Below are 12,691 nucleotides of genomic sequence, written 5' to 3' on the forward strand. Positions count from 1 at the left end.
AAACCCTCCAGTGTGAATGCAGCCTTAGAGTTGTACAACTACCAGTGAGGACGTATCGGCTTGTCTGCTGGTCTGTAGGACTACAAGGGGCAGCTTAGTAGAAGTTTTATTGCTTTAATCTGTGACAGTTTCAATCTGTTTTTGCATGCCTGTTCACTTGTATGGAAAGAGAATCAGTTCTGAACGAACGTTTGTTGACCTCGGCCCTAATTTTCACCAAAGTGTCAGATATTTTCCTGAGACAGGCACATTGTTCTGCAGGAGATTCTTTCAATATTGGTGTCCCTCCATATAATGAATCCTATGAACAAAGTACAAGTCACAGCCCAGCCTCGCCCTGTGTAGGAGGAAGTGACACCTCCCAGCTGCATTCTTCCCCGGTGTCAGAGACTTTCACTTTCATTTCTCTCCTACTGTCAGCGATGGCGTCTGCTAATCTGAGAGTCGAGGTGGAATGTTCCGTCTGTCTGAACATTTATACAGATCCTGTAATGCTGAGATGTGGACACAACTTCTGCCGGGTCTGTATTGATCGTGTTCTGGATGCACAGGGGGGGTCTGGAGGACATTCCTGTCCTGAATGCAGACAGAAGTTTCCGGATCGTCCTGCACTGCACAGGAACATAACACTGCGTAACATAGTGGAGAATTTCCTGTCTGCTCAGCCTGATCAGGAGGAGTCCGGGGTCTTCTGTACTCACTGTGTGGACTATCCTGCACCTGCTGTTAGATCCTGTCTGCTCTGTGAGGTTTCTCTGTGTGATAAACACCTGAAAGTCCACAAAAAGTCCCCAGAACACATCTTATGTGACCCCACCTTGTCCATGGAAAGCAGGAAATGCTCCATCCATAAGGAAGTCTTGAAGTATTTCTGCACTAAAGATAATATCTGTATCTGTGTGTCCTGCACTTTGGCTGGAGAACATCGAGGACACCAGGTGGAGATGCTGGATGAGGCTTCTGAGAAGAAGAAGGAGACACTGAGGAATGTTCTGCAGAAACTTCTGACAAAGAGAGAGGAGATGGAGGAAAGAGTCCAGAGTCTGCAGGAACACAGGAGGAAAGTAGAAGAAGAAGCAGCTGGTTACACCGAGAGAGTCACTGCCCTGTTTATAGATCTCAGGAGACGTCTGAAAGACCTGGAGAAGAGAGTCCTGAGGGAAATCTCCGGGAGGGCAGAGCGGGTCTCCATCTTCATCCGGGATCTGGAGATAAAGAAGGAGGAGCTGTCCAGGAAGATGCGTGACATTGAGGAGCTGTGTAACATGACGGATCCACTGACTGTCCTACAGGAATCAGACACAGGTGACTTGTGTGATACTGAGGATGGAGATAATGAGGACAGAGAGAGACATGAGGAACTCCTCCATGATGGAGGGGGGCTGGATGTGGCTGGGATATCACACACATTACACACATTATCTGATATAATAACAGAGGTAAATGTATCCTTCTATATACAGGGAGCTGAGGACATATTACTGGATGGAAACACAGCTCATAATAAGCTCCATATATCAGATGACAGGAAAACTGTATCCAGGTCAGATAGAAACCAGAATCGTCCAGAAACACCAGAGAGATTTCAGGATCATTCTCAGGTGTTGAGCAGTCGGAGTTTCTCCTCAGGGAGACATTACTGGGAAGTGGATGTCGGGGGATCCGATGGATGGATAGTCGGGATGTGTTACCCCAATATAGACAGGAGAGGACGGCAGGCAGGGATTGGAGAGAATAACAAGTCCTGGGGTTTGCACTGGATTGGTAATCAGTATTGGGTGATACATGACAGTAAAGGGATCCCCTTACCCCCCAACCCCCCCAGTACCAGAGTCAGGATAGATCTGGATTATGAGGCCGGGAGGATCTCCTTTTATGATCTGTGTGACCCGATCCGACACCTCCACACCTTCACCACCACCTTCACTGAGCCCCTCCATGCTGGGGTATGGGTAGGGGGAGGTTGTATAAAGATCTGTGGGGGGAATCGGGGAAAGTGAGAACTCCGCCCAGAGTGGTGACATCACAGGGAGGGGGGACGGGATTGGTGGAACATTCAGCCAATAGTCCTGCAGTGTTTTCTATGATCCATATATTACTGTGAGACGTCTCTATTTCTCCCTCACAGATGTCTATGATTGGCTGAAAGAACTGTCCAATTATAGTGAAGGCTTTTCTCTGATGGTCAGTGAGGAGGATGTGATCTATCTATCTATCTATCTATCTGTAGCCCTGTTTTGGGGGGTGTTATGTGAAATGGCCCACACCAAACAAGCTATGGCGCTAACCTGTATATGAGTAGGCAATCCTGAGCCTTCGCTATATGGAAGAGGGGGTTGTGATAATACAAATGGCAGTGCCTCCACCTAGAATAGGGATCCTGCAATTGAGGAGACTCACCCCTTTCTAGGAATGTAACAGGTAGACAACTTAAAGTAACTATACATAGCAGTATTAATGCACCCAGCTTATATTTCTAACATGAAAACATGTCACCACACCTGTATGAGATTAATGCAAAGTTTATATAAAGCAGCCACATAAAACAGGATGCATAAGAATAACATTCAGGAATTACAATTTACCATAAATTGGGAGGTTGCAATTATACCCGGGTATATGTGCATGTAGTATACAGAATACCTCCAACCATGGGTTATAGCGCAGTCCGGTTGCAGGGGCCCCTGGAGAGGTGAGAGTCAATAAGATGCACGCTTCCACTTCAGATGCTGTGATGGCGTCCAAGTAACACGTTCTATGCGGATGATTGCACTGCTTGTCTGAAGATCAGCGATGCATCACCTAAAAGGATAAAATGCTCTATCTCTCCTTACTCTTAGTCCCTATCCCTAAACTGGGCTGTCACTGCAACCGGGCCTCTCTCTGTCTAAGTGGCCGTCGGATGCCTAACCTACCTCTAGCCTAATCTATCCAACGCTCCCTATGCTAATCCTAACTAAAGGGAGATCCAGACCAATAAGGCTATTTAAGCAAAGAGGCTGCAAAGATACACTGCAATTAATAGAAAGTTCACCCGACAGTCTTATGCAGGTGAAAACACTGATCTATATATATATTTAGACAACTATAAGGATTCTGCAGTGTAAATAGAATAATGATAATGAACCACAAATCTCTCTCTTACAGAGGTATTAGGGTTCCAATACAGAAGTTGAAATATAACAGAGGCAGACCTAATCTGCTTCAGTAACAACTACATAGATAACAGCCTTGTTAATCTGGATCATTACTCACAGAATTCCCATACAGTTCTCCCCAGATACACAGCACATGGCAGGCTGGAACCCTCTGCCTGATACTTCCTGGAAAACAACTATATAACATCCTGGGGTTTCCTGACCTCCTTGTGTTGGTTTTATTCATTTTCTGGAAGATTTACAAATGAATAAATTGATCTTTTCTGTCACTTTTCTTATTACTTATTGTATGAAATATTCATTTTATAAATCAGCATTTAATCCCGGCTCCTCCATGACACCGTGTTACAGAGAATTCTGGGCTTTCCGATAAGACAGCCAAGCACTAGCTGGTCTGGGGACAGAGATGAGAGTGCCAACGTGCTCTTATCTTCTGGAATGAGGTTGGTGTGGCCCTCAGTAGATGTAATGTGGCCCCAGTGAGGTCTTATTCCACTCAGCTCAGCCTCTTTCATGTAGATATGGCGTGTCTGACCTCACTGGCCCAGTCAGCAGTCCAGGTGCTGTCATGTCCATCCTCCGATGTCCATCTGGGAGAGCCCAATGGTGGACATTGTCACAAGGGTCAGGAGGATGATGATAGTAACAGTGAGTATGTTTCACCCACTGATCCCTAATACCAAGGAGGGATCCATCCATTGGCAGTAGACTTGAGCCTGTTGGCCTCCAACCAAGGTTGGGTAATGTTGGCTAATGAAGCAGAAAGTTCTATTGATGTAGCATCTCTCAAGTTTAGCTAGGGGGAGCTAGACTAGGTTTAGGAGGATAGGAGGGCTGAGTAGCAGCCTGGGCATGAGTTACTGGGGTCATGTTTAGGTCAGGATGAGGGCTCTGCAGGTCAGTTCCCTGATACTTTCTTCTGCTCTGGAATCTTGGAGAAGAGTGTAGAAGAAGTGGGTGGGGGTGAGGAGCGGCTTGCCTGCACACTTGAAGAACTTTGGCCAATCCCCAAGTAAGAGGCTTAGCATGGGGCCAGGGCAGCTTTTAAGAGTGACTGAGCCTGCTCAGGAACAGGACAGTTTTGGTGGAAGATGTGAGGAAGGCTGAGATGCAGGAGCCTGGGAGGGGGCCCAGTGGGAGGAGCCAGCACCATCTTGGCTGAAGGGACATAGCAGAGGGGGGAAGAAGTCTGTCCTCCTCCTCAGTCTCTCCCGCTCCTTGCATTTCCTGGACATGTTCCAGACCTGCTGCACTACAGTATGTGTGGGGTAGACTTGCTGTAGAGGGTGGTCTGTACCCCGCTATGTGCACGGTTCTCTCCCTGCTCTGCAGAGACAGTTTCATGTGCGCCCCTCCCTTTCAGCTGCTGGCCACACCCACATCCCCCATTCTTTGAATGTTCTCATGTACAGTACCATCACGCCTAATGTGCATCACTACAGCTATGACACCACTTTGTTGTTTCTCCATTGTAAAATGTTGTTCTATAACCCCATCGCCCCGTGTTCTTCTCTGCTTCTTGTCTGACTGGTTCTGTTAAAAAAAAAATTGAAAAAATCATTAAATGAAGAAATTGAAAAAATATATATATTTCTACCACTTTATAAACCTCTGGCTCATCCACATCTGGAGTATGCTGTCCAGTCCTGGTCACCAGTCCTCAGGTAGGATGTGCTAGAACTGGAGAGAGTCCAGAGAAGGACAATAATGATAATAAGGGGGCTGGAGGACCTCCGTTATGAGGAACAACTACAAGCATTAAACCCCGGAGAAGAGACAATTACGAGGAGATCTGATAACAATGTACAAATCTTTACATGGGGAGTCCAGCATTGAGAGGAACCTATTTAATCTCAGGTCTCTATAGAACTCACATGGCCCAACAATGACGTTGGATAAGAAGTGGCTCCGTCTTAAATTGTGTAAGGGTTTCTTTCAAGGCCCCTGATAAGGGGGTACCACCGGGCCATCATTTAACAGGGGGGCCTGGCCAGCAGGCAGATTCAAGTATCAATGACATGTTCCATACAGAGGCGGACTGACCATTCAGACTGCCTGAGGGCCCAGGGCCAGTAGAGGATCCCATGAGAGGCTCCATCACTGCACCTCTACTTGTTTTGGCGCACCGATCATACTCCATCATACTTGCCTGCAGAGCGGTCTCTGTTTGCGGTGTTCTCCTCAGCAGTCCAATTTCCTATTAGTCCCGTGTCATGGATTGGTGACATGTGATTGGTCCCCCCATCCTCCACACATCCCCTTACATGAGGACAGAGACAGCAGAGAGCCCGGTGTCCGGCCACAGAACACCCCCTCCGGGAGAGCCATGCATGACAAGCCCCGCCCTTACTCTGCAGCCCGGCCACTCACCGGCTTCCAGGATCTCCCATTCATTCTGCTGTGTCCCCGGCTGGGAAGATCCAGAGATGATCCTGTGTGTGGATGGAGGATGATCTTCACACACTCTTGTGAAAGGGGCTATGAAGGCGGCAGATTTTAATATGCAGCACACAGCAGCAGCTCTAGATCCTGGCTGCCTGAGCCTACAATATAGCAGCCTAGGGACAGAATTGTGAGTAGCAGACATACTGACCCCCCCCCCACTCACCCCCTCAACTCCTCCTCTCTCTCAGCTCCCCCTTTCCCACCCCCTCTCTCACCTCCCTCTTGCTCTCACACCCTCACCTCTCTCACTTCCCTCTCTCTCTCACCTCTTCTTTATTTCACTGCCCCTCTCACCCTTCCTCTCTCTCCTCTTTCTTGCCCCTCTTTCTCTCTTGCACCCCTTGTCTCACATCACCCCTTCTCTCTTCATCTCATACCACCCCCTCTCTTCCTCTTTCTCTCTCTTTCACCCCCCACCCTTTTTTTCCTCTAACCCCTCTCTTTCCCACCACTCTCCTCTCTCACTTCCTCCCCCCTCCCCTCGTTCTTTCCCCCTCTCTCTTTCCTTCTCTCTCACCCCCTTCTTTCTCTCACCCCCTCTTTCTCACCTCCTCCCCTCAAACCCTCTTTCTCTCACTTTCCCCACCCCTCTCATTCCCCACCCCCTCTCTCTCTAATCCCCCTCTTTCTTACTCCCTCTCTCACCTCCTCTTCTCTCTCACCCCGCCATCTCTCTCTCTCACACCCCTCTCTCTCTTCCCCCTTCTTTCTCCCTCCATTTTTCTCTCACCCCCCTCTTACCTTCCCCCCTTTCTCACCTCCTTCTCCTTCCCCCACCCCAGGGGGCCCCATCAGGTAGGCTGTAGGGGGCCCCCATGATATCTAACAGTGGCCCCTGTTTCTTTACAGTTAAAGTGGTAAGGATATGGAACTCCCTGCCAGAGTGGGTGGTGTAAGCCGGGAGTGTAGATAAATTGTGAACATTTTTAGGTGTGTTTCTTGGTGAATGCAATATACAGGAATATGGAAAGGGGTCATGACATAAACACACACAGGTTGGACTGGAAGGGCCGGTATCTTTATGGAACCTTACAAACCATGTAACTATGTAACCCCTTCATGGGGGACGGTAAAACATATCTTTACGCATCAATGCAGTTTTGCAGCTTTGGCATTTGTTTGTAAAACTGTACATATCATCACATCTACTTGTGTATCCAAGTGAATTATAACCTGTTTTTAAGGACAAATTCATCCTCTCCTGATTGTTTTTTAGCAAAGGAAAACTGGCCCAAAATAGTAAACACTTTTTTTAAAATGTAGCCGCATATTTCTTGCAATTACCATGGCCCACCCCCAAAGAACAACCCAAAACACATTCCCCTCCCCCGATGATTGTAGTAATACCACATACAGTATGTGTATATGATTTGTTGTTTGTACCCATAGTAGGGCCCAGAAACAATAGGGAACATTTTGTTGTTTAATCCTACCTAAAATAAACTGACCCTGATCCTGAACTTTGATCCTGAACCTGATATGAACCTCGATCAAACCCCGATCTAACTATTTCATCTTTATTGTATTCATCTATATATTTATTGTATACCTTTTTTGTTTACAATCTTCTCTTCTAACAAGGAGAAAAGGATTCAGTGTAAGCGGAGAACGAGTAGAAGGGTGGGTTGTACAGCGACCAATTACATGGTCCCCGTCACTGAGGCTGCATAAAGGGGTTCAATATTCCAATTATGAATGAAATTTCCCACAGATACAAAAAAAAATACTTTTTTATTTTGCATTTTTTTTTTGTATTTTTTTTTTGGAAAGGGATTTCGATTTATCTTTGCCAGTCCTCTTCTACAAATGAATTAGGCTGATAATATGATCCTTTGTGCCTATTATGAAAGCCTGAATACTATATTAAACATGTGAGTGCACAGAAGGCAGAATTTTTAAATAATTAAAGCTTTTTACAGTATTGCACTATTTGTTGTGTTTTATTTTCCATTGTCGTCCAATCATGGGAGTCGTTTCTGGAGGATATTGAGTACAGAGTGATCTGGGAGGACACGCCCGGTCACATTACGTTTGTTTGACTCTATGGCCATACCAGCAAAGAGTCCATTCCATCCAGTGAGGGGGGAGGAGCATTTATCACGGATGGGGGGAGCACATTTGTTTGAAGAATTTTGGAGCACTTTTTTGGGGGGATTGAGCACAATTTATTTTTTGTGGACTTTATATATATTTTTTTGTGACTTTTTATTTATAGTATTTGAATTTTTTATATATAATTAATTTGCGCTGTGGAGTGTTTAAAATTATGTTCGATTAAGGGTCTGGTATGGATTTTGGGGGACCCCACACCATTTTTTTTTTCATTTTGGAGTAGGCTTTCCCTCAAACTCCATACCAGAACCGAAGGGCCTAGTATAGATTGGGGGGGACCCCACACTGGTGTAAAAAGAAGAAAAAATTAATGTCAGCAATTCTTTTGTTTAGATTCTGCTCTCATGGGGGAGTGGAAATGAGTCATGGTTGTCAAGGATGTGGCGGCCGCCCGCTCCTTAGAAACCATATTTACTGGCTCCTTAACAACCAGCTAATTCAAATACATTCCTTAACTATCTCACGCCTGGACCCCTACTTATTTACCACATGCATTTATTTCCTTTAGTGAATTGATTTTAGTGCTGTTTTTGCGGTATTTGCCGAGTGTTTTTGTTTTTTGGGGTAAATCCCTCATAAAGGGATCGTGAATTGACATGTTCAACATCGCATGCGACAATTGTGAAAAATGTGTCAGATCACCTAAAAAGAGCATGCGATCTGCTTTAGTGAATGGCCGCTGTGTTAGAAAGATTGCAAGACGTTCCTGAGATATCTGAAAACTAAATAATGTTTTGTTTGAATTACAACTTGCTAAACCAGATTCTCACCAACCGGGCCTGAGCTATGGAGACACCACTCACCACTCACATTATAAATGTGACTGTTTCAGAGCTGCCATACAGCATTCAAGAGAAGAGGTCAACTGCTGGTTCCTCTATAACTCTCCTCTCCTGAAATACTCTGCGCTGCTGGAGGACTCCGCTCCTTCCTCTATAACTCTCCTCTCCTGAAATACTCTGCGCTGCTGCAGGACTCCGCTCCTTCCTCTATAACTCTCCTCTCCTGAAATACTCTGCGCTGCTGGAGGACTCCGCTCCTTCCTCTATAACTCCTCTCCTGAAATACTCTGCTCTGCTGGAGGACTCCGCTCCTTCCTCTATAACTCCTCTCCTGAAATACTCTGCACTGCTGGAGGACTCCGCTCCTTCCTCTATAACTCCTCTCCTGAAATACTCTGCACTGCTGGAGGACTCCGCTCCTTCCTCTATCACTCTCCTCTCATCCTCTGCACTGCTGGAGGACTCCGCTCCTTCCTCTATAACTCCCCTCTCCTGAAATACTCTGCACTGCTGGAGGACTCCGCTCCTTCCTCTATAACTCTCCTCTCATCCTCTGCTCTGCTGGAGGACTCCGCTCCTTCCTCTATAACTCCTCTCCTGAAATACTCTGCGCTGCTGGAAGACTCGGCTCCTTCCTCTATAACTCTCCTCTCCTGAAATACTCTGCTCTGCTGGAGGACTCCGCTCCTTCCTCTATAACTCCTCTCCTGAAATACTCTGCTCTGCTGGAGGACTCCGCTCCTTCCTCTATAACTCTCCTTTCCTGAAATACTCTGCGCTGCTGGAGGACTCCGCTCCTTCCTCTATGACTCTCCTCTCCTGAAATACTCTGCGCTGCTGCAGGACTCCGCTCCTTCCTCTATAACTCTCCTCTCCTGAAATACTCTGCACTGCTGGAGGACTCCGCTCCTTCCTCTATAACTCTCCTTTCCTGAAATACTCTGCGCTGCTGGAGGACTCTGCTCCTTCCTCTATGACTCTCCTCTCCTGAAATACTCTGCGCTGCTGGAGGACTCCGCTCCTTCCTCTATAACTCTCCTCTCCTGAAATACTCTGCACTGCTGGAGGACTCCGCTCCTTCCTCTATAACTCTCCTCTCCTGAAATACTCTGCTCTGCTGGAGGACTCCGCTCCTTCCTCTATAACTCCTCTCCTGAAATACTCTGCACTGCCGGAGGACTCCGCTCCTTCCTCTATAACTCTCCTCTCCTGAAATACTCTGCACTGCTGGAGGACTCGGCTCCTTTCTCTATCACTCTCCTCTCATCCTCTGCACTGCTGGAGGACTCCGCTCCTTCCTCTATGACTCTCCTCTCCTGAAATACTCTGCTCTGCTGGAGGACTCCGCTCCTTCCTCTATAACTCCTCTCCTGAAATACTCTGCTCTGCTGGAGGACTCCTCTCCTTCCTCTATAACTCTCCTCTCCTGAAATACTCTGCGCTGCTGGAGGACTCCGCTCCTTCCTCTATGACTCTCCTCTCCTGAAATACTCTGCGCTGCTGGAGGACTCGGCTCCTTCCTCTATAACTCTCCTCTCCTGAAATACTCTGCTCTGCTGGAGGACTCCGCTCCTTCCTCTATGACTCTCCTCTCCTGAAATACTCTGCACTGCTGGAGGACTCGGCTCCTTCCTCTATCACTCTCCTCTCATCCTCTGCACTGCTGGAGGACTCCGCTCCTTCCTCTATAACTCCCCTCTCCTGAAATACTCTGCACTGCTGGAGGACTCCGCTCCTTCCTCTATCACTCTCCTCTCATCCTCTGCTCTGCTGGAGGACTCCGCTCCTTCCTCTATAACTCCTCTCCTGAAATACTCTGCGCTGCTGGAAGACTCGGCTCCTTCCTCTATAACTCTCTTCTCCTGAAATACTCTGCTCTGCTGGAGGACTCCGCTCCTTCCTCTATAACTCTCCTTTCCTGAAATACTCTGCGCTGCTGGAGGACTCCGCTCCTTCCTCTATGACTCTCCTCTCCTGAAATACTCTGCGCTGCTGCAGGACTCCGCTCCTTCCTCTATAACTCTCCTCTCCTGAAATACTCTGCGCTGCTGGAGGACTCCGCTCCTTCCTCTATAACTCTCCTTTCCTGAAATACTCTGCGCTGCTGGAGGACTCTGCTCCTTCCTCTATGACTCTCCTCTCCTGAAATACTCTGCGCTGCTGGAGGACTCCGCTCCTTCCTCTATAACTCTCCTCTCCTGAAATACTCTGCTCTGCTGGAGGACTCCGCTCCTTCCTCTATAACTCCTCTCCTGAAATACTCTGCACTGCCGGAGGACTCCGCTCCTTCCTCTATAACTCTCCTCTCCTGAAATACTCTGCACTGCTGGAGGACTCGGCTCCTTTCTCTATCACTCTCCTCTCATCCTCTGCACTGCTGGAGGACTCCGCTCCTTCCTCTATGACTCTCCTCTCCTGAAATACTCTGCTCTGCTGGAGGACTCCGCTCCTTCCTCTATAACTCCTCTCCTGAAATACTCTGCTCTGCTGGAGGACTCCTCTCCTTCCTCTATAACTCTCCTCTCCTGAAATACTCTGCGCTGCTGGAGGACTCCGCTCCTTCCTCTATAACTCTCCTTTCCTGAAATACTCTGCGCTGCTGGAGGACTCCGCTCCTTCCTCTATGACTCTCCTCTCCTGAAATACTCTGCGCTGCTGGAGGACTCCGCTCCTTCCTCTATAACTCTCCTCTCCTGAAATACTCTGCGCTGCTGGAGGACTCCGCTCCTTCCTCTATAACTCTCCTCTCCTGAAATACTCTGCTCTGCTGGAGGACTCCGCTCCTTCCTCTATAACTCTCCTCTCCTGAAATACTCTGCGCTGCTGGAGGACTCCGCTCCTTCCTCTATAACTCCTCTCCTGAAATACTCTGCTCTGCTGGAGGACTCCGCTCCTTCCTCTATAACTCCTCTCCTGAAATACTCTGCGCTGCTGGAGGACTCCGCTCCTTCTTCTATAACTCTCCTCTCCTGAAATACTCTGCACTGCTGGAGGACTCCGCTCCTTCCTCCATAACTCTCCTCTCCTGAAATACTCTGCACTGCTGGATGACTCGGCTCCTTCCTCTATAACTCTCCTGAAATACTCTGCACTGCTGGAGGACTCGGCTCCTTCCTCTATAACTCTCCTCTCCTGAAATACTCTGCTCTGCTGGAGGACTCCGCTCCTTCCTCTATCACTCTCCTCTCCTCTCATCCTCTGCACTGCTGGAGGACTCCGCTCCTTCCTCTATAACTCTCCTCTCCTGAAATACTCTGCACTGCTGGAGGACTCCACTCCTTCCTCTATCACTCTCCTCTCATCCTCTGCACTGCTGGAGGACTCGGCTCCTTCCTCTATAACTCTCCTCTCATCCTCTGCACTGCTGGAGGACTCCGCTCCTTCCTCTATCACTCTCCTCTCATCCTCTGCACTGCTGGGAATGCGGAGTTGCTCCCTATGTTGGGATCACACACACAATACACACATATATGAAGGAAGGTCGGACACATTGGAGGAGGAAGTTCTTCTATGTAATGAGAAATGTTGCTTTCAGTGAGAAGAATGCGGAGCGGACACATTGTTACATTGTACAGATACCACGTGTGTGTGAAGGGAACAGCAAGGTCCAGTTCTACTGATCACTGTCAGTGATAAACCGCAATCACAACATCTGTTATCCCACACTCAGTGACATCTCACCGTGATTGGTCCTGGAAAGACAAGCTCCGCCTCTTTATTACACATCATCATTTCATTCAGGGAAATTTCATTATGTCTTTGTTGGCACGGCATGGCCCGTGTGGATGACTTCTCGGCCTTTTGGCTAAGATCAAGTGTAGTATCTGTTCTTATCAGTTTTCGGGGGAGGGGATGCCGGTGCCTCCTGTTGGGTGGGGGGTGCTGGTTAGTACCTCTTCTTAGGTGGGAATGGTGAGAGTGGTGGGGGAGCCTTTTCCTTCCGGGTTGATTCTGGCCTGGTACACCAGGCTGGTCCCCGGTTGTAGGCAAGGCTCTCCCTAAGCTTTCTAAGTTCTGATGCCTTTCTGGTAGAGATGGGACTGCTCTGGTCTGGCCGAGGGCCGGGCTGAGAAAGAAGCCCGTGGTGTATGTGCCCCTGGAGTGGCAGTCCAGGGGGGGTGAAATTCTCAAGGTGAGGGAGCTTATTTTGGGTTTTAGGCACCTTGGTCACTACACCAGTCACACTTTTTTTTT

General features: G+C 48.1%; 1 protein-coding gene and 1 pseudogene across 1 annotated transcript; both read left to right on the top strand.

Annotated features, from left to right (window-relative positions):
* Positions 1-422: 422 nt before the first annotated feature.
* Positions 423-3,431, top strand: LOC149434802 (E3 ubiquitin/ISG15 ligase TRIM25-like). Its single transcript, XM_089663350.1, has one exon. The coding sequence runs from the start codon at positions 423-425 to the stop codon at positions 1,998-2,000; it is 1,578 nt and encodes a 525-aa protein (XP_089519476.1). The 3' UTR covers positions 2,001-3,431.
* An 8,851-nt stretch (positions 3,432-12,282) lies between these two features.
* LOC149434803 (U2 spliceosomal RNA) lies at positions 12,283-12,395 on the top strand (annotated as a pseudogene).
* The last annotated feature ends 296 nt before the right edge of the window (positions 12,396-12,691 follow it).

This window comes from Staurois parvus, unplaced genomic scaffold, assembly GCF_062004578.1.
Source record: "Staurois parvus isolate SC_StPar_1 unplaced genomic scaffold, SC_StPar_1.0 ptg001672l, whole genome shotgun sequence".
Taxonomy (NCBI): Eukaryota; Metazoa; Chordata; class Amphibia; order Anura; family Ranidae; genus Staurois; species Staurois parvus.

Coding starts and splice junctions, on each gene's coding strand:
- LOC149434802 (XM_089663350.1), top strand. CDS start 423: ATGGCGTCTGCTAATCTGAGAGTCGAGGTGGAATGTTCCGTCTGTCTG.